The following is a 25,306-nucleotide window of genomic DNA, read 5'->3' as shown; positions in this document are numbered from 1 at the left end:
CATTTGATTGTCTGTGTAGGAAAAGGGCAAAAAATCTAAGGTAGATATGTATGGGGAAGAGAAATAGATTAGTAATTATTAATCAATTTATACAAAAGAAATTCATTTGATTATCTGTGTAGGAAAAAGGCAAGAAATCTAAGGTAGATATGTATGGGGAAAAGAGATCAAGAGAAGAGAAGTATGTGATGATATTGAATATGAATCAGAGGAGGACAAATTAAAACAGAAAAAGGCAAGTTAAAACAGAATGAAATATGTTATAAGTTCTACAGGGGTTCAAATAGAATTTCTTTTGTATAAATTGATTAATAATTACTAATCTATTTCTCTTCCCCATACATATCTACCTTAGATTTTTTGCCCTTTTCCTACACAGACAATCAAATGAATTACTTTAATATAAACTGATTGATAATTATTTTAGGCCTTGATGCTTATAATTTAATGTGAAATGCTTATTTGGTTTACAACTCTGTTTATTTTACCCTGTATCAATTGATTTCAACAAATTCGTATCTTTGATTTAATTGGCTGCCATACCTGTCAGTCATGGCAGGATGTATAAATAATTTGAGAAGGCGGCCGATCCCGCCCTTAGAAAAAGCCGGTACCTCCGGCGAAACGCGCGTCGGGACGTTCATGTCCTGTATAATCATATGCTAGCCTGCAATCCTGTATTCCCCCCTTTTACTCACCCGCTATGTCCCCGCTCAGCAACTCAGTATAGCATCTCACAGAACTGGATCTTTACACTGACCGCGCGCATACCGCGTGTACGCGGCCAGCGTGTGAGACTGCTAGCCGGTGTTAGGAGTGAGCGTGCAGCAACAATTGTAGCTGCCGCCTATATAATATTGTCCACCCCTAGCACCGTGGGGTTCCTCATACCGCTGCGGGGCTTCACATCAGGGGTGTAGCACACTGTTGGTAACGGAGACTTAACACCCCCACTATATACTTTGGGTTGAATCTTGTGGGGATTCCGCTTTGCTCATTTGTGGGATCACTTGTGATATAAGAGTGACCCATATTAAATACGTGACAGTAGAGTACCATATTATAACTCTATCTGTTACATCTACTGTCATTTACATAGAACACTGCATGATTACTTTAAAATAGAGTGTAGCGGTGACCCACCATTATCTCTCTTAGTTACTGATGCAGAGTTAATAGGGAAACATATCTTTATAAAGGGATAGCACAATATAATTCCCCACTTCCAATTTTGAGGGACATAGGTGGTGGATTTGTATAATTTATTTGGCTGTGATATACAGGACTTATGGGGTCAGAATTGATTAATTAATATCGACCCCATATGCATCCATTTGGATGTATGTAATTAATCTGCTTTTATAACTAAACACCAGTATTTTAATGTAATTCATATTAAAAGTTATATTTTATATTTATTCACACTCTGTTTCCTCCTTTTCCCTTTCCTTATGATTTATTTCCAATAAAACCTATATGATCAACCAAGTATGTGCTTATCTATCTTGGGATCGCCTGTTCCTGAATATCAGTGCAGCCGTGAATTTAGGGTTCTTGCTTTAAAATCAAGATTTTCCCTATACACATTATATTGTTTGTGATGTTCACCTGATATCTAATGTGAGAGGTATGTACAAGTAATGCATGGTTTGGTTTTAATCCTCAGGAAACGTGCTGCTGAAGGCGACGATAGCGGTGCCTCTACGAGCAAGAAAGAGCGAGTGACTCGTGGCTTTGGAGATTTCAGCTCTTGGTAGACACTTCAGGGTAGTGCCACCTTAAACTCCAGATCATATCTTCCCTCTTGGATTTCTATGACATTTTTGACAGGTGTTCTCTCTGACATCACAAGCTATATTTTCTTTCTATAACTGATATTTATTCAGTGGATTTTGTTGCATTATGGATCAGTATCCTTTATGGTCAAGAAAACATTGATGAGGAGAGCACAGGGGATACATGCCGGGGTGCACAACCCAGTAGTAGGCAGAGCTTGTGATTATCCGCTTAAATAGTCTCTGCTCTCTATTTAACATAATGTAAAATGTTTAGTATTGGTGCCAGAGAGCAGGCACTTTAGGGTAGGGAGAGACTATGGTATCGGTCGTAGGAAATGTCCATAAAAATGTCTTCCCTCCACAACTACCACTTTATCGCTCATAACTCCAGTGCTGAGACCATCCAGAATAATTTTACATTGTTCGCTTGAATGGTAGTAGCACCTCTTTTTTATACATTCACTTTTATTACCTGTCTACCTTACATTTATTGTTCCTTTAAATTTTTCTGCCATAGATCTGAAATTATTGTGAAGTTTGACCCTATGTTACTGAAGCCTCCTGAATATCTCGGTGAAGATCCTCTGCTAAATTGGTCTTCTCCTCAGGGTTTCCACATCACTGAGAAGACACTGAATGCTTAGTGTGTGTCTTTTATTATTTTTTATTTTTTTTACCATTTTATCTTTGTTTCTGTACATAAAGTATATTTTCTTGAACGGTTTCTGTACAAAGTTTTTGTCCGGTGCATTGCTCCCAAAATACTACTTAGCTTTCATTTTATAAATGTTGGATGTATAGTTGTTGCATAAATAAATGAGGTTGAAGGTCCCCAAACAACTCCATAATGGCAGCAAATTAGGCAGGTGTCCTCAGGGTGTTAATAAAACCTGGAAATGTCCTTCGGGTGTCCGACCGCCTGAACACCTGCACTGTGCTGTTGATTGACATGATTGGGGGTGTGCGCCATCCATGGGCCCTGTATTGTGGCTGGCGTCTGCTACACCAATAAAAAGCACTGTGGAGTAGTTAGATTCTTTACAGCATAAGACACTGGACAGAGTCCAAAATGCAATATGATTAGGAAAGAGGTTATTTACGAATATGGAAGTCTTTTGCTATCTGCTGTATGTTTAGGCTGTTAAGATAGAGCAGTGTTGGAAACCATGGGATCTAAACATGACCTTAAGCCGATTTCTCTAGTACTGAATAACCCAGCTCTCTGATTTGTTCTAGTGACTGCCAGACATCAAAACAGCGTATCATGCTCTGCCCCTTACAACTGTGTGGTGTTCAGGTCATGTGAAGCTCCTGCAAGTGACACTAGGGGCAGTACTGTGCTCATTTAGCACCGGCTCAAAGCATATCTGTCTATGTATTCACAGTTCTATATGCACAGAGCTATATATTACATATACACAGTAATGTGCGATCATTTTAGGCAGATGTGGGAAAAGTGCTGCAACGTAAGAATGCTTTCACAAGTATTAAAGAAGTTGTTCATTACTTTATATTACCCCCCCATGTATCCCCCTGGGGCCCTTAAGGATTTTTGCTAATACCTTACATTGCTTTTTCTGCCAGCGAGCGGCGCTATCGGTGGCCGCTCACAGGCATCGCGTGACTCAGCGCTGGGGTCCCCGCGGTGGCTGCTGGGTTGTGGGCGGGGTTACCCCCCCACGTCACACCCTGCATCCACCGCACGCTCTCCCAATGAATGGGGAGAGGCAGAGCGCGCGGTGGATGCCGGGTGTGACACGGGGGGTTAACCCCGCCCACAGCCTGGCATCCACCGTGGAACCAGGAAGAAAAAGACCCCCGGCTGCTGCCAGCACTTGTTGTGACATCAGCTAATGTCAGAGTCGGCTGCAGCCGGGGGTCACGTGACGCCTGTGAGCGGACAGTGATAGCGCCACTCACAGGCAGTATCTGCAACGTAAGCTAATTACAAAAAACTTTAGGGGCCCTGGGGGGATACATTGGGGGGGTAATCTAAAGTACTGGACAACCCCTTTAATTGTCACTAATTTTATTTTTCTTAACAAAATGCAAAGTAAATGAACAAGAGACAAATCTAATCAATATTTGCTGTTACAAACCTTTGCCTTCAAAACATCATCAATTCCTCTAGATAAACGTCCACAGTTTTTGAAGGAAATCGGCAGGGATGTTGTTCCAAACATCTTGGAGAACTAACCACAGATCTTCTGTGGATCTAGGCTTGCATAAATCCTTTTCTCTTCATGTAATTCCAGACAGGCTTGATGATGTTGCGATCGTGGCACTGTGGGGGCCACATCAGCACTTCCAGGACTCCTTGTTCTTAGGATGTTTCTTAATGATACTGGCTATATGTTTGGGGTCATTGTCCTGCTGCAGAATAAATTTGTAGTCAATCAGACCCCTCTCTGATGGTATTGTATGATGGATAAGTATCTGTCTGTATTTCTCTGCATTGAGGACACATTAATCCTGACCAAATCTCCAACTCCATTTGCTGAATTGCAGCCCCAAACTTATAAGGGGCCTCCACCCTGTTGCCTGTAGACCCTCATTATTGCACCGCCCTGCAGTCCTCAGAATAAAACTGGCTTCTGTTACAGCCAAATAGTTCACTTTTTGATTCATTAGAGCACGTGCTGCCATTTGTTTGCACTCCAGTTCTTGTGTTTTTGTGCATAGTAGAGTCACTTCGCTTGTTTCCATGTTGAAAGGATGTATAGGAGTTTGTTTTTTTTTAGCTGCAATTTTTCCTTGGAAACCACTTCTGGACAGACTTTGCCAAACAGTAGATAGGTGTAGCTGATGGCACCGCTGGATGGACATTTTTTGAATTCGAAGGGAAGTTAACATGATGTGCCTTCATCTTCTGCATCACGTTTCCTTAGTCAACCACTGTGTTTACGGTCCTCAATGTTGGCGTTTTTTGGTGTTCTCAATACTAAGAAATACAAGCAGATACATGGAATACCCTCAGGCCTCCATGTTTATTGTACAGCAGGACAACGATACAGCCAATGTCATTAACCCCTTCACGACATTTGATGTAAGTTTATATCATGGTTAGGAAGGGCTTCCCACAAAGTGATGTAAATTTACGTCATGGAAACCTCCGATCACCCTGTCTTCGGACACTATGATCCATGGAAGGTGCCTGCTGTTTCTGACAGCAGGGCACCTAGACACATTTCGCTGCCCCCGCAAATACGATCGCTGTGATTAGCTGTTCATATCCTTCATAAGTCCCCAAAAATGTCTTAGGGACTTATCTACACCGATGTCCCTTTCGGGAATGTACACCTCATCAAATTTGTTGTTGAAGTGATCAATGATACACTTGTACTGAGTTAGGCCGCTCCCACTTGACGGCGGCGTCACTAGACGTGGCACGGCCTCACGAAATACAAATGTATGGAGCGAGACTGCACCCACTAGACGGGTTTTGGCTGGGGGTATGCATAATACATACATACCCACCAGTCCCGGCTCAGAAACTGGCAAATCCTAAGGCTATGTGCACACGATGCAGAGATGAAGCAGAAAATTTCTGCATCATTTCTGCATCTCCCTGGCAGAAAAAACGCATGCGGATTGTACATGCGTTATTCCTGCGGATTCACATGCGTTTCCTCATGCGGATTGACAAGCGCTTTCCAGGCGATTTTAGCATCACCTGGAAAGTGCTTGACAATCACACTATATAAATCCATGCAACCGGCATGGATTTATATAGTGTGACTGTAAATGAATGTTTAAAAATAAAAAAATAAAGCTATACTTACCCTCCGATGGCCCTGCGTGTGCTGCCGCGTTCGTTCCTGGCTGCCGGGATATCGCGAGACACTGCGCTGAAGGGCCTGCGGTCACATGACTGTGACGTCACCGCAGGTCCTTCAGTCTTGCACGCGAGCAGAGGGAAGGAGACCGGGGGCCGTCGGAAGGTGAATATATCTTATTTTTTATTTTATTCTTGTTCTTACAGCTTTTTTATGGTACCTGGGTGTGGAGGAGGGTCTCATCTTCTCCACACTCGGGTACCATACGCACATTAGAACGCGCCAATAACGCAAGTACAGATGCAGTCTTGCGGTATTGGCGCGTTCTAATGCAAGTCAATGGCGGCGAAAACGCCGCGTTTCCGCAAAATTAATGGACATGCTGCGGATTTTTGAACGCAGCATAAACGCTGCAGAAAAATCCGCATCATGGGCACAGCACATGCGGAATATCATTGGGGAACATTGCTGCCCTTCTACCATGCGTTTTTAATGCGTTTCCGCAGCTGCAAAAACGCCGCGGAAACGCATTAAAAACGCATCGTGTGCACACAGCCTAACAGTGTAGAGTGCGTGTGCTAGGGAGATTCATAAGTCTGCAGACTTATCAATTTAGACCAGACAACCACTGTAAGGACTATCGTCCGTGAAAAGAAGAACAAAAGCGTTCTGGAAGTAATGATATGGCCCCCAGAGAGCACTGACCTAAAAATCATTGAGCCAGTCATGGATTATATAATTACACAAAAGATCTGGGGTTATTTGTTCAAGATGTTTGGACAAAACCTCCATGCTGAGTTCCTTCAAAACTGTATGCAAGTGCACCTAGAAGAATTGGTGCTGTGATGCTGTTTTGAAGGCATAGGGTAGTCACACCAGATTTTGATTTAGATCTGTGCCAATACCGGTGGGGTTATTTTAAAGCACAGTTCATCATACATGCATAAGCGCAAAACGTATTCTTTTGTTCATTTACTTTAATTGATAAAAAATAAACTACTTACACTTCTATTTTTTAAAGCATTCTTACTTTTCAGCATTTTCTCCACACCTGCCTAAAACTTTTCCTCAGTTCTTTGCTACATAAGTGACCAATCATTAATAATGAAAGTGCGTTTAGGTCTCATTCAGACATCAGTGTTGCACGTACATCTTGTATCCGTTTTTTTCTCGGATAGACCACTTACCCATCATAGTCTATGGTGCTATTCACATGTCCGTGTTTTTTCACAGACCATGTATCCGTGAAAAACTCAAGGAGACATCAATTTATTTATTTTTTTCATGAAAAGAGCCAATACAAGTCTATGGGTTTGTGAAAAACATGTACAGCACACAGATGGCATCTATGTGCTGTCCGTCTTTAACATTGCAAAATATAGGAGAAGCTTTGTCATTTATTTATCCATCCATGAAAAACACTGATGACACACTGACTCTGGTGATATTTTTTTCACGTGCACGTTTAAACACAGATGTGTGAATGAGGCCTTAGCTGCAGTAATTTGCAAACTGCAGCGATTTGCATCTCTGCAAAGCTTTTGCTTTTATTATTCCTGTAACGTGTAAAACAAAGTAGATGTTCACCCTCCGGTTTTGTTTTCATACGGGCAATAGCTCATTGACATGTATATCCATAGCTACAGCTACATATATGCAATAGTAATGTCCGGTCTTTGTTAATCTTGCAAAAAAAAATTTTCTTTGGCACGAATAAAAGCTGAAGTTGTGCAACAATGTGACAAACTACCATTATAGAAATGCATAACTGTATGAAGTCAAGCCATAAATGTTTAAATATATTTGTCATGTAAATAATAATTATAGACATTGATTGTGAAGTACTTGTTACCTAGGCATTGTAGGTCAGTTCCTTGAGGCATGAAGTAGTAGCATTGATTTGCACCTTGGAAACGTGACACCTATTGATCCTCTGGCTGCTGCTGTCATTACAACTTTAGGATTCTGGTAAAACCAGGTATCTGGAACGACTTCAATACCCTTTGGCCTTCTACCTCATACCTGCAGAATATTTGCACACTAGGTTTTTTTGGGGAGGAAAGGGGAGAATATTACATTTTTGTGGTCAAATCCGCTGCATAGGCTACATTATTATATTTTTAAGGAACTGTGTTTGTGACCATGACTGTCCCCCTAAAGAAAAGCTGCATTAATCTCAAAATCTTTTTTGACATTCACCAATAGTACTTTCTTTTTAACGATTACCCCATTGTTAACAATCCCAACATGTTTTCCATGGCAAATTTGTTGTAGCCACCAGACACTGTGGTTCATACAGTATTCCTGTTATGTATTTTTGGGGTATTTTTCTGCACACACCAATGTTTATCATGTTTCTTATGAACCTTGCATGAATGCAGGCAAATAAAATTGTTATGGTGTGGTCATGCCCCTTTTACAGCTTCCATTAAATCATACCGACCAGTGACATTTATTCTGCTTGTAAGCTCCAGTTTACTGTAAGTACGGCTGACATCTCTGTACGTCATCCCATGAGTCACTGGTTGTAATTGCAAGTGTTTAGCTAGTGTGCGCCTTTATAATGTCTGACATCCTTGCTTTGCTAGATGACACAATCGCATTGATTCATTTAGCAGCTCATATTCTTTTCATTGAAAACAAATTCTACCCTATGTATATTTCTCCATTGATGACCTATGTGTGCTTGTGTGAAAGAACCCGATGTGATAAGTATTGAACTGATTGGAATACACAGTACAGTACAGTCTGAGGACAGGATGGGCCTGTACTTCTTAGAAACGTTCCTAAAATGTACATCTATTCTGACGTGGTTAGATTGGCAGAACATATTTATGGTATAGCAGATCAAAGAAACGCACGGATGCATCTGCAGGTACAAGATATATGCAAGCATTCAGTAACTGTACGGGAATTACATGCATACTATTACCCCCTTATGGACGGCTGCAAGTCAATGGGTTGATTTGCAAACACATATGTTGAATATTCTAGCTAGAAAATAGTGTATTCAAACAAGTCCTGCACTCATAATACAACATGCTTCAGAAGACCCCATGTACTTATACCAACACTGTAGATTAGAGGATACTCTCACAATGACCCCACTGGTAAAACCCGGTGCTATCACAGAAAACCCTTGGTTACTCATATATGTATGGCTAACCTTTCTCTCTGCTGTCTAGTGTTCTGTGTCCCTCGCTGGTGGCTTCTCTACTGTACAGTTTGCACAAACTAGCTCTACTCAATAAAGATACCTGCTAGTATAGAGGCTCAAAGGCACCAAACTTTGATCCTATGTGTTTTAGAAAGTAGAACTTTTATTCATCCAAGGTTTCTGATGAAGGAAAATGCTCCTTTATGAAACACATAGGATCAATTTGTTAATACGACGCTAATATCGATATGGGGTTCCTCTGAAGCACCTTGTATGATATATGCAAGTTGTGTTCTAATACTCTCTTCCTGCTGATATGTGCAAACATAAAAGTTTTAATCATTTTACATTATTACTAGATTTCTATACATTTCCAGTTCCCTTCTCCGCCCTCCCCCCAAATCCAGCAGAGCTGCTTTGGCGGTCCCTGCCCGTCTTTTTTTGACCAGCTGCCAGCACGTGACCTCTGCAGCAAATCTGTCCTCAGCACTGATGAGCCATGCTTTCCGTAAGGTCAGTAAGTACATCATGTGACTTCTGAGGTGCTTGTTTTTTTTTTTTTTGTAATATTTCCATTTTTTTAATACTGTGTGAACCCACCTGCCATGGCAATTTTTTTTTTTACTTTTTGGAGGTTGTGAATGCCCCTATCATGGTCGTGCACTATGGACATCTTGGCTACCTTCTACTTCTGCCAAGTACGGAGTGGGCCGTGGCCCACAATGGAGAATGAGTCTCCTGTTGAGTTTGGGCCCAAGTGAATAAGTAATGGCAGTGGGGCCACACAGTTTGATCAGGGGTTTTAATATGGAAATAATTCTAAAACTGCCTCAATAATCCTTAGAAGTTGAGTTATGGTTCCCTTTTTTTTTTTGCCATTTTAAAAGTATCCGGTCACAAGGTTACAGCAGTACAATAAGCCAGAAGGTGCTTCTTGCTCCACTGTGCAACCTCCTAAAACCCAGCTAAAAGCACATGGCTTAGTGGACTTAGTGGGACCAAAGGCTGCATTCCTGGCACCTACCAAACTAGTTTTTGTTCTATTTTGCCCGTTTTGTGAACTACAGGAGCCAGTTGCAATCCCCCTCCTTCTGTTGGACATGGTATTGCTGCTGCAAACACAAATTTGACAAATATTACTCTAAACTTTTTCAACTAGTTGCCCAATTTATATCATCATGTGTATATGTGGTTATTTTTCTTTTACAAAAATCAGCAGTACAATACAGAAAAGAGTAGTTTTAATTAGAATTAAGAAAAAAAAAAAATGTAGGACACTGGCTCAGTAGCCACATTGGTAATCTATGACCACTGAACGTGGTACCTCATCCAACCTTCCAGGATCCCTGTTGCCTCTTATGATTACTAGGCTCACGGTGATGTCATCATTGCGGCGCTCTGCATGTATGACATCACACAAGGCCTACTAATTAAGAGGCACTAGAGATACTGGTAGGTAGGAAGAAATTCACATGGCTCTGGTGCAGCAGCCAGGGACTACCAACATGGCTGCTGGAGCAGGGTTTTGCAAATCTTTTTGCTCAACTCATACATTCAAGCCTTCATGCCCCACCAAATCAATGGCAGTTCACATGTCCTACTACCTTTACACATTAGATCTTTTGGCATGTTTTTTTTTTTCCTACCATGTCACTCCTGCCATTCCATTCACATTATAGTATTTGTTGAAGAATCTACCCCAAAATCAGCACACAATGTAATCACACAATGGTAGGCATTCATTTCCAAGCTACCAGTTTTTCTCAAAAGATTGCAGTGATGAGTTCATAGTTGGAGCGTAATGAGGATGGTAGCAGAGGAGAGGCAGCTTGGCCGTAGCGAAGCCACGCCATTCCTAGCGTAGCCTTTGGTATTTAACCGATTATTTTCTAAAAATAGGTTTAGATGAAGAACCTTTTTAAAACTACAGCGATGAGTTCCCTAAATGCCTGTACTCTGCCCATTTAAGGTGCTTAAGTGTAATTATACCACTTATTCATCCTCATCTTGACACTTTCATCCATCATTTTAATGCATTTCTGTATCACCTTTAAATGTCAGAACACAGATGTGTCCTAACAAATTGTATGAAGCATTTATTCTAGAATATTCTCAAAATTGCTCTGATGGCAGTTCATCCTGTAGAAAAGAAATCTGGAATTTTCTACACGGACATTGAACTAAACTGGACAGAACCCAAACCAATCTGACATGCTCAATGCTTTTAGTTTTTCATTAAGTGACACCATTCTAAAGTCTAACTCTATGTAACTCGGCTAGAAAAACATCTGAAAGTGTTACTAGAAAATGATGAAGACTTGGATATGTCGCAACTGCTGTGAGACTGATGTAAATTTTGTCTGAAGACCCAATAAACATTGTGTAACTTATTTATGAAGCACTTTGCCAACCATTGCTTTCATTGTGCACCACAGCTGGTTTGTTGTGGTTTCTTTGGCTGTTTTTCTTGGTAGTTGATGTTACAAGGCGTTGTTTCATTAGAATAACCTCTTCAATACTATTCAACCCTTTGTGAGGTTTATTTTTAGAGCTTTATAAGACCTATAAGGTTATTCTCAAGATAAGTTATCCCCTAGCCATAGGATCCTGGGAACAGAGCCCCATCTTAAAAGGAGTAGAAACGTGCATGCTCAACCACCGCTTCATCCATTGTGTATAGCACTTCATGAATGGAGCGGAGTTGCACACGCTTGGCTATTTCCAGAAGAAGCTCTGCAAAGCCTGGGTTCCAGAGCTTTGATCTTGGGATCACTGAACATCTCGGTGATCAGTAATAGTTATTCCCTATCCCATTTATAATGAATCAAATTTAAAAAAAAAAAAAAGATTCCTTTAGCACACACAAAAAAATATAGAAATTCTTGTCATATTAATAATTTATGTAGTGTTTGATATTAATATTCGGCGAATGCAAAAATAGCAGATCTGAAATGCTTCTCGGAATATTTAACCAGATTGGAAAACATTTGTTAAGAGTGCTCATAAACCTCCTGATTTACCAAAATTTCACACTAGTGAATCTAAATTGTGAGCCTCAATGGGGACAGTGCTAATAATGTCACTTTTATGTAGCGCTGTGGGATTAATAGCGCTATATAAGTGAGTAAAATAAAAGCTTTTTTTTTTTTTTTTCATCTCATGATCTTTAAAAATTGCAAAATTACTAATTTTGTTTTTTTAATACTAGACACTTGGAATATTTAGACTTGTACTTCCTGTGTTTTCAGGAAGAGTTTTCAGCAGTTTCCTTATCAGCAGAGGCAGGATTACAGTGATGGGTAACACCTCTTTGCACAGTTGAGAACACCTGATCCACCATTCACAATAGGCGATGTTGGTGTTCCCTCCTCTCTTCACAATGACCTTTGCACAAGCTCATTATTTGCTTCAGTACACAAGCTACAGTCAGTCCATTCATTGCGGCTAATATACATGTTGATTGTCTGAAAACATGAGACTGATATGGAAAACAAATTGCCCAAAAAAATAAACAAAAATATGAATTCAGCACAAAAAAATTTCAACATCATTTTCTGATATATTGCACCGCATTCTGCAGCGGTTTACAATTGGAAAACAATTAAATTGACAGGTACTCAAAACAATCTGCATGGAATGGCTGGAGTGACGCAGTAGGTAAAGGTGCAGTTTTGGCTAGGCACTGGAAAATGAAATATAAATATAGATGCATGATCCAGACATCAAGTCAGTATCTGGGCCAGTACATACAATGTGTAGAAGGATATGAAAAGAGTAGAAAGTGGAGATATTTGGGACCAGGTTGGGTTGTGTATGTTTATATGTTACTCCTGAAGGTCAATTTTAAAGGCATTCTTAACATTTAAGAGCAAGATTAATGGTCCAGTGCCGTAAGTTGAGCAGGATAGGCACTGCTTAGGAGAAATTCGGCAGACCAAAGTGAGAAAATTAAATAATGTTGCATAATGGTTGTAAGTCATTGGCTGAGTGAAAAGCAGAAGCAGTTGATACTCAAAACCAGATATGGGCAAACTACAGGCCACATCCGTCCCTTTGGCTGTTCCTGTCAAGCCTATTTACCTGGACAGTCTAAGGACTGGAAACGGTTCTGTACCGCACCACGTTGCCACCAGTGTGTGGGTACAGATACTGTTAGAATGGTGGAACAGCGACCTATTTGCTCCCTTTTCTTCCATTCAGTTCGTGCATCATAGTTGCAGCACGTGAGGGGTGATGTGCATCATCTGCTGTGTGGAGCCTGACTGAGAGTGGGTGACCAGGGCTGTGGAGTCCGTAAGCCAAACCTCCGACTCCCTCATGTTTAAGTGATAAATTTACTGTAGTAAAATGGTAACATCAGGCTTTTAATCATTATTATGATACAATAATCAATCTATTTAGATAGAACAAAAAATAGTTATTGGAATGCAACTTTAGAATAAAAAAAAAACTTTTGCATATTTACAATTTATTATACACTATGCAGTAAGTGGGGAAAAAAAAGTTTTCAACAAAAACGTACTGAATAACATTTGTGCAGTCTATGAATTTGTTCTGAGAAATAGCATCGCCTCCATCAGATCCTCCTTCATAGATGGCTGTGCGGCTCTCCAAAGAAATGCCACCCCCCACCATTACTGAACCACTGCCAAACCGGTCATGCTAAAGGATGTTGCAGGCAGCAGATCACTCTCCACGGTGTCTCCAGACTCTGTCACGTCTGTCACATGGGCTCAGTGTGAACCTGCTTTCATCTGTGAAGAGCACAGGGCGCCAGTGGCGACTTTTCCAATCCTGGTTTTCTGTGGCATTTCTTTGGAGGGCTGCACAGCCTGCCATGTGCTCACCAGAGGTGGTCTGACTGCCATTAGGTACCGAGATGAGATCCTCAGACCCCTTGTGAGACCATATGCTGGTGTGGTTGGCCCTGGGTTCCTCCTAATGCAGGAAAATGCCAGACCTCATGTGGCTGGAGCGTGTCAGCAGTTCCTGCAAGATGAAGGCATTGAAGCTATGGACTGGCCCGCCCGTTCCCCAGACCTGAATCCGATTGAGCCCATCTGGGATATCATGTCTCGCTCCATCCACCAACATCACGTTGCACCACAGACTGTCCAGGAGTTGGCGGATGATTTAGTCCAGGTCTGGGAGGAGATCCCACAGGAGACCATCCACAACCTCATCAGGAGCTTGCCCAGGCGTTGTAGGGAGGTCATACAGGCACGTGGAGGCCACACACAATACTGAGCCTCATTTTGACTTGTTTTAAGGACATTACATCAAAGTTGGATCAGCCTGTAGTGTGTTTTACCCTTTAATTTTGGGGGTGACTCCAAATCCAGGCCTCCATTGGTTAATAAATTTGATTTCCATTGATGATTTTTGCGTGATTTTGTTGTCAGCACATTCAACTTTGTACAGAACAAAGTATTCAATGAGAATATTACATTCATTCAGATCTAGGATGGGTTATTTGAGTGTTCCCTTTATTTTTTTGAGCAGTGTATATTTTAGGAGTCAGAGTTGGTCAATTTTATACTGACTCAGACTCCAACTCCACAGCCCTGTAGGTAACAAGGCAAGGTAAGTGTCTTATTTAATTGTTTTAAATTGTCAGTACGTGTGTGTGGGCCATTATATTTTTGCGTGTAGGGTGGACTGTGGGGGGTGCTCAGTATACTGTGTGTGGGAGAGCGGTGGAGGCTTCATACTGTTTGTGTAGAAATGTACTATGGGGCAATAATACTCTGTGAGGGGGACAGTGTGGGCATCATACTGTTTGAGGGTGGCGACTGGGGGCTTCATACTGTGTGTGGAGTGACTGGGGGCATCATACTGTGTGCTTGGGTGGCAGTGGGGGAATCATATTGTTAGTTAATTAATCTTTGGAGGCTGTTATACTGTGTGTGTGGGCCATTATACTGTGTGGAGGGAGAGGGTGGGGCTGTAGGGGCCATTATACGGTCTGTTGGGCAGCAGTGGGGACATCAACTGTGTAGGGGTATCATAATGTGTGGGAGGCTGTGGAAGCCATTATACTTTTATGTTTGGGAAGCTGTATCCGTATTATGCTCTGTGTGAGGAAGCATTGGGGTCCAGTGTGTGTATGGGTGGGGGGTGTCTCTGTAGGGGTACCATACTGCGTGTGGAGACATCATATTAGGTGGAGCTGTAGATCAAGGTACATCTATGAATGACAGGAGCATATCATTTATAAATGTTATACAAAGCAGTACATTATATGTCTTTGATTAGCTGCTATTGAAAAGAATACATGTTACAATTGAAGTATAATTCTAATTAATAAGTGATAAAAAATATAATATTGAGCAAACGGAAGATTAGTATGTTGGGTCAGCCCTCCACAACAGACACAGTCACTCACTTGGCCCTTTAGGAAAATGAATTGCCCACCCATGCTCTAAAGGGACAATCAATGTTTAACAGTAGACCTAAGATGTTGTATAAGGACATGCTAACATGAGTCTATGGTCTTCTTACTGAACCTGTTCTCTTTATTAGCAGGGACAATTCAGTAAGAAGACAGGGAAATTCAAGAGCCAACAGCTAGAACTAAATGCCTCAATGTTCCTGCCAGACATAATAAAGTATGCGGCCTTACACTACGTGGACAGCAATTAGTCATACTTCTCTTATGCCATACTAGGACAAGTCAGATACAGAATGAGCAGCTAGGAAAACTTTCAGCACAGGTTCTGAGATGTTTGTGTAGTCTCCTGGGTAGTATGAGAGGCCAGGTTACTCTTTTATGGTAGAAAAGCTATAATCGCTGCAGCAACCAGCACAGTAGATGTCTGATCTCAAAATCTGATTTAGTATATACTGTATATCACAAAAGTGAGTACACCCCTTACATTTTTCTAAATATTTTATCTGTTCATGGGACAACACTGACTGAAGCTATGACACTTTGATAGAATGTAGTCAGTGTACAGCTTGTATAAGAGTGTAAATTTTGTGTGCCCTCTAAATAACACACAAAATGGCCAAATTGTGCCCAAAGTGTCAATATTTTGTGTGGCCACTATTATTTTCAAGCACTGCCTTAACTCTCTTGGGCATCGAGGTCACTAGATCTTCACATGTTGCCACTGGAATCCTCTTCCACTCCTCCATGACGACATCACGGAGCTGGTGGATGTTAAAGACCTTGCGCTCCTCCACCTTCCGTTTGAGGATGCCCTACAGATATTCAATAGAGTTTAGGTCTGGAGACATGTTTGGCCAGTCCAGCACGTTTACCCTCAGTTTCTTTATCAAGGCAGTGATCATCTTGGAGATATGTTTGAGGTCGTTAGGTTGGAATACTGCCCTGCGGCCCAGAAGGGAGGGGATCATGCTCTGCTTCAGTATGTCACAAGACATGTTGGCATTCATGGTTCCCTCAATGAACTGTAGCTCCCCACAGCCAGCAGCACTCGTACAGCCCCAAACCATGACACTGCCACCACCATGTTTGACTGTAGGCAAGTCACACTTGTCTTTGTACTCCTCACCTGGTTGCCGCCACACACGCTTGACACCATCTGGACCAAACAAGTTTATCTTGATGTCATAAGACCACAGGACATGGTTCCAGTAATCCATGTCCTTACTTTGCTGAAGACAAGCAGATTATTGTCTTCCTTCTAGGATGACAGCAATGTAGACCAAATTGAATCCATGTGCGGCGAATGGTCTGAGCACTGACAAGCTGACCCCCTACCCCTTTAACCTCTGCAGCAATGCTGGCAGCACTCGTACATCTATTTTGAAAAGACAACCTCTGGATATGACGCTGAGCATGTGCACTCAACTTCTTTGGTCGGCCACGACGAGGCCTGTTCTGAGTGGAACCTGTCTTGTTAAACTGCTGTATAGTCTGGGCCAACATGCTGCAGTTCATTTTCGGGGTTCATTTTCGGGGTGTTGGCAATCATCGTATAGTCTAAGCCATTTTTATGTAGAGCAACTATTCTTTGTTTTCACATCCTCAGAGTTCTTTGCCATGAGGCGCCATGTTGAACTTCTAATGGCCAGTGTGAGCAGTAACTCAAAATTTAACCCACCTGCTCTCCATTCACACCCCGAGACCTTGTAACACTAATGGCATGACACTGGAGAGGGAAAATGGCTAATTGGGCACAATTTGGCCATTTTCACTTAGGGGTGTACTCACTTTTGTTACCTGTGGTTTAGACATTAATGGCTGTGTGTTATTTAGCGAGCACACCAAATGTACACTGTTATACAAGCTGTACACTGACTACTTTACATTGTGTGAAAGTGTCACATCTTCAGTGTTGTCCCATGAAAAGATGTAATTAAATATTTACAAAAATGTGAGGGGTGTACTCACTTTTGTGATATACTGTAGCTATCTGCTAAAGTGGTTATAAAAGTAGAAACTATTCAGATCCTGTCTAAACAAATGTTGATCACCTAGTACATTGTACCCAAGCTTGTAAGCCTCATTCCACTCTCCATGTGGCTCCCAGAATATCTGTGACGACAGATACATGTAGTGGTTGTAGGGTCTCGTGGAGTATCACTGCACTGATATCAGACCGACAAGCACGAGTGTCCGCACCTGCTACTTGTCATTCTCAGTAACATGGGAGAGGAAGTCAGCTGTGTCACAAGGAGTGAACCCTGCTTCTCCAAAACCAAAGCTGCTTGCTATTCATTCTGCAAGTGTATTTTTTTTTCTTATTGCCAATACTTGATGAAAACAAAACAACTTATAAAGAAGCAGTGACTGCATGTTACCAAGTGAGGACAAAAACAAGTAAGGCTATGTGCCCACGATGCAGAAATGCTCTGGATTTTTCCTGAGCGTTTCTGCATCTCCCTGGCAGAAAAAACGCATGCGGATTGTACATGCGGATTGTACATGCGTTTTTCCTGCCAGGGACAAGCGGATGTGAAGCGTTCTTCACCTGCATTTCCGCATGCAGATTGACAAGCGCTTTCCAAGCGATTTTAGCATCACTTGGAAAGTGCTTGACAACTTGGTCACACTATATAAATCCATGCAACCGGATTAAGTTAGTTAAAAAAACAAACAAACATATACTCACCTTCTGATGGCCCCCGGTCTCCTTATCCGATGCGTCCGGTCTTCCCGGTGTCTCGCGGTTGTGTAAAAGGACCTTCCATGACGTCATTTAGTCATGTGACAGGTCACGCGACCGCCGACGTCAGCGGTCCGTAACCCGTCACATGACTAAATGTCATGGCAGGCTGCAGCCGGGGTCACGTGATGCCTGTGAGCGGCCAGTGATAGCGCCGCTCACAGGCAATAAAGAACAAGCAAGGTATTTACAAAAAAAAACTTCTCTCCACAGTTTAAATACATTGGGGGCATTTTATATAGTAGAGGACAACCTCTTTAATAAAGATGGAGGCAACACAAGTGAAAAATACTGATGAGACAACCACTCATAACCTACCAGTTCTTGGAGGGGGTGATAGCTTAGTATGGATCATTATACCTGCTGTCTGGATTGGATGACATTGTTGTGTCACGTGCAGGCTGTAACAGTGGCTGCTACCAATATTTTGTCAGGGTGGACGTCCACTTTGACAGAGTAGTAAAGACTGTAGCCAAACAGCGACTTGACACAAACCGCGTCCATTGCTGTTAAGTCACCCTGCGGGAACAATTGGGCCGGCATCGCTGGAACAGTGCTGCTGTGGAAGGTGAGTATGCATTATTTTCATCTTAATTGGGGCCCTGAAATGATTAAGCTGGCATTGTCCAGTAGTTGACAACCCCATCAAGGTCCCATCACAAATTAGATGAAAGTTGTCCCAACCTAATGTGTAGGATAGCCCCCTGACTCTCACCCTACAGATGATGTTAGTGAAAAAGAGTTGGGCAAATCTTTTTGTTCTCGGACAAAAAGCTTCTGGCACATGTGTCTGCCATCGACCTGCGCCTCTCTCGCCTTTCAAAGCACATGAACACTAGGCCGAGGATCCATGGGTGAGTCCGGATGTGCATGGTCTCCATTTTACTTCTCCTTCCTGTTAATCGACTTCTAGTTTGGGCTCAGAAACTGCATCAACAGCTATGACCATTTTTATAAAAACACTGGGGCCGATTCATTAAGACTAGTGTAATGGGCGCTCGCGCTATGTCAGTCTTGCTGGAGTAGAAGGAGCCAAATTCATTAAGAAGTGATGTGTGCCTCCGTAGCATTTGTGGCGTACAAACTGCTGATCAAGTTGATGAATTTGAAGGGCGGCCATGGCCACACCCCATCCCCCCATCGCCTCTTTGCCAGCTCTGCCCATTTCAGCTGAGCTGATTGGAAATAGCCTGTAATTGGCAAATCGTGCAAGTTCTCAAAGCTTTAACAACAGTTTTCTGGTGTAAAGCGTTGATGAATCGACCCCACTGTGTCTGAAACTCCCTTTAAACAGTTTTTAGCTCCTGTCTTACATCTGCATAGGGCTCTATGGTGATCTAATTTTGACTTCGTTGAACGGCTGTGTTACTGCTGAAAGAAGGTAGCCTGGGGGAATGTTCACTACGAGTATTTTGAGGTGGATTTTTCTGCCTGAAAACAGCTGTGGGCTATGACAGAACGGGGGCATAGTGTCAAACATGTTGCGTCCCTCTTAAATTACTGGCCAGTTTGTCCATGTATCCCTTCCTTCCTTGTTTGGACTTGTCAACCGGAGAGCTGGAACAAATGAGCAATTTTGACTTTTGTATCTTTCTTTATTTGGGGGGTGGCAGAAAACACATTAATTTCTGCAAGTGGGAGAGTTGCAGACATTTCTGTAAAAATAAACCAAAAAAAATGCCGTATGTGAATTTCTTTCCCATTATAGTGTCATTTCTGCAACCATTTGTACGAGGATATGGAAATAATGTATCCCATTTGTTTATATTACCTCCCCCCTCCCCATCCCATGAAACCCTGTCCTCTCCTGTCAGTTCAGGGACACTCAGCACTTCCAGCCTCCAGCAGTTTCTCCCATTTGTTGTTAGGTCACGGGATTGCCTTGCTTAGGGCTTTGTGCTCATGCTGCATGAAGCTTTGTTTCTGTGCACTGTCCATTTTGTCTGACCAGCCAAACTAGTAAATGAACAATGTGTTCGGCTTAACTATTAGCATATGCTATTCCTATATTAAAACATGAATGATAAAATAATTTATATAATGTTACTGTCCAGAAAAAGTAAATATCTTGCTTGTACAAGTTCTCTCTGAATTGAAAAGTTCTGCGGAATATGTTAGTGCTATAGACATAACAAAAATATATATATTATACGATTAAAATGTTCAAGGTTGAGAGACAATTGGATGTTATATTCTTGGTACATAATATATGTATCTAAAGGGCCTCAAGGCGAATCTAGATTTTTCTGCACCCCGGGCAACAATTCAGTTTGGCGCCCCTTCCTATACATAGCCTAATAACTTATCAGATGGCACAATACTTTATTAACATAGCCATGTATCCTGTTATCTGAGAGGGGCGACAAAATGCAGCCACTTAGGAGACAACTAGGACTGTTGCATCAGACAACTGAGCTCTGTATAACCCCGCCACAGCACTGATTGGCAGCTTTCTGTGTACAGTGTATATAGGCAGAAAGCTGCCAATCATTGGAGTGGGCAGAGTTACAGATAACAGTTGACTAAGAAGCACAAGACACCTAGTCCTGTAGTGATAATCTCCTGCTGATAACACACTGATTTTATTAAGAAAAGCAGCACAGAGCCCAGTAAATGACACATCACTGGAATCACACTGTCAGCCCTTACATCATGCCTGTCTCAGATTACATAGCAAAAAGCTGCTGACAGAGATTCCCTTTAATAAAACTCAGTGTCAGACTGGAGCTTTTTGGACTCATCAGAGAAACTGTTGCAAAGGATCCACACTCAATTGGTACAAAATACTTCTTGGTGTTATCCTTACATACACAACATATCCTAAAGTTGCTGTAATCTGTCCATAGGAAATGGACGCGAAAGGTATGTGATTGAGTCCCATCCAGTTGGGGTTGTGTTCTGCTGTCATTTAAGGCCATCGTGAGCGGCCCATTATTTTGTCTGATGCTGTGCCCACCCATGGTTCCATTGATACCTAGTAAGTTTGGACCTGTTAGAACTCCTGTCTAAAGAGGCAATAATGTTATTGTATTTCGTGACTATTTAACCCCTTATCGACCACCGATACACATAAAAACGGCGGCTGTTACGGTGTGTGCACATGATCAGTAATCGCTGCGGATTGGACGCTGCGCACTTGCACTACGTGCAAACCCCAGCATCCAGATTTTACAGCATAGTGGATGGGATTTGTAGAAATCCCATGTCCACTATGCGTCTGTGGCACACCCGCGGAAACTGACATGCGGCGCGTCTTTCCAGACCGCAGCATGTCAATTTCTCCGGCGGGTCTGCATGCGGGCTTTCCCCTTAGATCAAACCTCTATGAGGAAAGTCCGCATGTGAAAAAAAAAATGGTGCCACTCATTAGCATATTGAGCGGAAGCCGCCGACGGCTTCTCCACAGCGTCGGGGCCACGGCAGGCTCCGGATGGTGGGAACGTAGCCTTAAGGGTCCTTATTCCCTCATCGCTGTTTTAAAACAGCGATCAGGAATAAGAAAATAGTGCCGCCCCGTGGCTGAAATTCCCACGGGTGACAGCTGTACATGACAGCTGACATGCTGTGGTATTGGCCCCGGCCGGTTTTGGAACCAATTGGGGCTGATTAACTTCTTAAATACCGCTGTCAATTGCGACAGCAGTATCTAAGTGGCTAAAAGGGGGTTAAAAGACCCCCTATGGCAGAATCGCCCCCCCTCAACATTGTATGTGGGCACAATGTATGGGCACTAAACTGACGTGTGCACACAGCCTTACAAGTAACTTGTATTTGTGCATGGTAAAAGCATTTCTGTGATGTTTCCTGATCTTGATATCTGATATAACCCTGAACATTATGCCTCTCTCAATACTGGGGACAGGACCTGGTTTACAAACATCAATTTCTAGCTTTTTTGTACCTAAGCCTGCTAAGTATCTTGGCTCTCTGCCTGTCATGTAGTTGGCAGCCGGTCCCTGTACCGTGAAATAACTCGCTCTGCTACAGAGTGACATCTTCTACTGTATGGAAAATGACCCCGTCACTGAATAAGCTATGTGTAATGGTGACGACACGGGAGCCGTGCGCTTAGTTTTTACTTTTGGATCTGGAATGTAGGAGTTGATGCTCCAAGTTGGACAGATCTCCCTGTCCCCATCTCGCCCTCTCTTCTGACTCTGTATCAGATCCCCAGCAGCTCTTTTGCTTTGCATCCAGTCTCTTTCCAGCAGCTGAATCAATTGCACTGACTCACACGCTGCTGACATCTTCCTCGGGCTGCGCTGTGACATCAGCTTCTTAAAATAGAGCCTGCTGCTGGAATTGCTCCCAGCCTCCATCTATAGGCCCTCTGTGGTTAGCTGATCTATAGGTCTCTTATCTACCCTGTGCCTCACACATAATGCTCGAATGGAAAAACTGGAGTCTCAGCTTTCATTCTGCTCAATAACAATTGATGCTTCCTATCTCCATTTTCATATGCGTTGCTGTATTCACCCTCCACCCCCAGAATTCACTTACCAGCTAGATATTAACTAACAATTTCCTGAAATTATGAACTGATCAGATGACCAAATATTCTATGAACACATTGAGAATGGTCAACATGAAGTCATCCCCTGGTGTTATGCATAATGACACAACACATCTGGTTGCATCTGAATACAACATAAGGACATCAGTACATGGGTTGGAAGGGTTACAGTGTTTGAACTGTCATCTCCATTTCATATTTTAACATTTTCTGAGAAATAGAGAAAAATTGGCTGTTCTTGAAAAGAAGTCAATTTCGAGGCTTGTTTACATAGTATTATCCATGTGCTTTGTTGTAATCTGGCCAAACACTTTAGATCAGGGATGTCAAACTCAAAGGCACAGAGGGCCAAAATGAAAAACTTGGGACCAAGTTGCAGGCCAACCAGTATAATGGGCCCCACATAGTCCTTCATACAGAATAATGGGCCCCACATAGGGGTGGCTGTTCTGGTGTCACGGGCCAAATATAACCACTAGATTTGGGCCAGAGTTTAACATGTATGCTTTAGATAGTTGTGGACTGAAGGCTGGTTTAGACAACAGCTGATTTATTTATTTTACTCACTTATATAGCACCATTAATTCCACAGCGCTTTACAGAGATTTATGGGCACTGTCCCCATTGGGGCTCTCAATCTACATTCCCTATCAGTATGTCTTTGGAGTGTGGGAGGAAACCAGAGAACCTGAAGGAAACCCACTCAAACATGGGGAGAACATACAAACTCCTTGCAGATGTTGTCCTTGGTGGGATTGCTAACCACTGAGCCACCGTGCTGATAATATGACATATGATTGTTTGAGTCTACATGTGTTCTTCATGCAGAGGACGCCATTGCCTGACACCTTCAGTGGCAGATTATCTCCAATGAAAACAAAAGGATTAGGCATGTTAAAATCCATTATGCCCGACCAGTCTTTCCGTAGTAAGGAGAATGTTGGGACTCCAACGCTGTAGGGAGAACGTTGGGACTTCTCTATACATATTATATGTTTGGGTAATCATGGGCACCTTCAGGCTTTGTTTCTTGTTGTTTTGAGAGTCTATATTGAGAGTTCCTGTGGCTTTTCCATTAGTTGTGAAGACCTGGATAGAGCAGTCTGCAGTATTATCCTTGACACAAAAATACCAGAAACCTGGAAGTATAACATTCCTCTTTTTTATGTAGATGGTGGTAAATGTGTAGGTGGTTTCCAGACAGGAAAGAACGGTGCTGAGGACAGATGCTGTTCCTGATGACATGCTCTGCATAAGCACATGTGGGATGCAGCTGTTGTGGAAAACACATGCCGCGAACAGTACGAAAGGAACAATGGAAAATCGTCTTCTTCAGCTTATCCCAGAGGGAGCGGTGAGAACACAAGATGCTGCAAATGATAGGAACCTAAAACATTGTGTTCACTAACTTATTACACCCATCAGGCCTGACATCTAATGTCTTCATTAGACATATATCGAAGACTAGATACAGTATATGTATGCTGCTTTCGCTATAATAAGACTGAACTATGGCACATTTCTGTTTGGATCATACTATTGTGTAAAATGTAGTTAAAGGGTTTATTTTAACAACCTACCCCTTATTTAAGGGAAGCTGCTCAGCAGTCAGTTAGGGGACAGGCTCCCGAATCCAAAGAAGTTGCTGCTAGCCTCTGCAAAAAAGTATAGTATTATGTGGTGCCAATTTATATCAATAAACAACTGTGGTATTAATGGTTATGCCGCGTGACCACATTCCATGATGCACGGACTATCCGCGAGGCTCCTGACCAGAACTTGACAGCCTCATCCATGTGTCACAGTTCAGGCACGGACTGTCCGTGGGTCTCATGAGCCAAACGTGACCGCCTCATAGGCATATATGAGGCTGTCCGGGTCGGGTCAAGAAACCAGCAGACATGCTGTGCATCATGGTCCGTGACACATGGATGAGGCTGTCAAATTCGGGTCTGGAGCCCAAAAGACAGTCTGTGCCAGGACCGTGGCACATGGATGTGTGAATGCAGCATTATGCCTCATTCATACATCCTGTTTTGTTTTTTTCAGATACAGCACATAGCCAGCTGGTGAAGCAAGGCTGTGGAGTCGTAAGCCAAACCTGCAACTCAGACTCCGACTCATCAATTTCCCTTACACCGACTCCGACTCCACGACTCCGACTCCCACATCTATTGCTTATATTTAAGTGAAAAATTTATTGTAGTACAATGTGAACATCAGACATTTAATAATTTTTATGATACAATAATCAAGATATTTAGATAGAATATAATGATGGATAGCTGGAGGGATAGATGAATGTATAGATAGATATATAGAGGGATGGATGGAGGGATGGATGGAGGGATATATGGCGCCCCCCCCCTAAGGGTTCAGTTGCCACAGAGGTACTGCATCTCACCCAGATGTGTGGTATCCCACTCTCAGGTAAGGATAGAGTGCTGCCCGGGACCCTAACACCTGCATCCAACACATCCACTTCAGTAGGGCAGGGCGAGATTGCTCCTAAGGGAAAGCACAGTCCCTGGTCCCTGGCTGGAGCGGAGGGGAACCAAGTGAGAGGGAACCAAGTAGTGGGTGTGGGTGGAGGACGTAGTTCAGGGGAGCACAGGAAAGGAAGTGATATAAAAGAGGGAACCATCTTAGAAAGACAAGCCAGTCAGAGGAGGAAAGTGAGGGGAGCAGAGGCTCTGCAGGAGCTCTGCTCCGGAGGCGGGCCTAGTGAGAGGCCCAGGACTGAGAGAGGAGAGGGAGCAGGAGAAAGGGTCAAGGAACAGAAGGGATCCCAGGGGTACGGGCAGTGCTGGAGGCCACCCGTATGCCCGTATCTGCCAGGCGGTGGAGGGATTGAGCCGCAGAGGGGACCGGCCCCTAAACTAGTGGAGAACTACAAGGCTCAGCTAGTAACTGGAGGCTGCTGTACTTGTAAGGTGCAGTGACCACAT

General features: G+C 42.7%; 1 protein-coding gene across 2 annotated transcripts in view; it reads left to right on the top strand.

Moving 5' to 3' along the window:
- The window catches only part of PPIL2 (peptidylprolyl isomerase like 2), a 61,909-nt gene extending 59,412 nt beyond the window's left edge, over nucleotides 1–2,497 (top strand). The window contains exons 20-21 of one of the 2 annotated variants that reach the window (XM_073675187.1): nucleotides 1,667–1,767; nucleotides 2,296–2,497. In XM_073675187.1, the coding sequence (XP_073531288.1) occupies nucleotides 1,667–1,757 (91 nt within the window). In that variant the 3' untranslated portion in view covers nucleotides 1,758–1,767; nucleotides 2,296–2,497. Of the gene's footprint in view, nucleotides 1–1,666 lie in introns of both variants that reach the window. The other variant, XM_073675178.1, reaches the window with a different exon arrangement.
- The last annotated feature ends 22,809 nt before the right edge of the window (nucleotides 2,498–25,306 follow it).

The sequence above is a fragment of the Phyllobates terribilis genome, unplaced genomic scaffold (genome assembly GCF_046119375.1).
Source record: "Phyllobates terribilis strain yellow unplaced genomic scaffold, ASM4611937v1 Scaffold_1__5_contigs__length_1240528914, whole genome shotgun sequence".
NCBI classification, from domain to species: domain Eukaryota; kingdom Metazoa; phylum Chordata; class Amphibia; order Anura; family Dendrobatidae; genus Phyllobates; species Phyllobates terribilis.
Note: the sequence above shows the minus strand (reverse complement) of the source record. Positions and strands in the feature narration are given on the sequence as shown.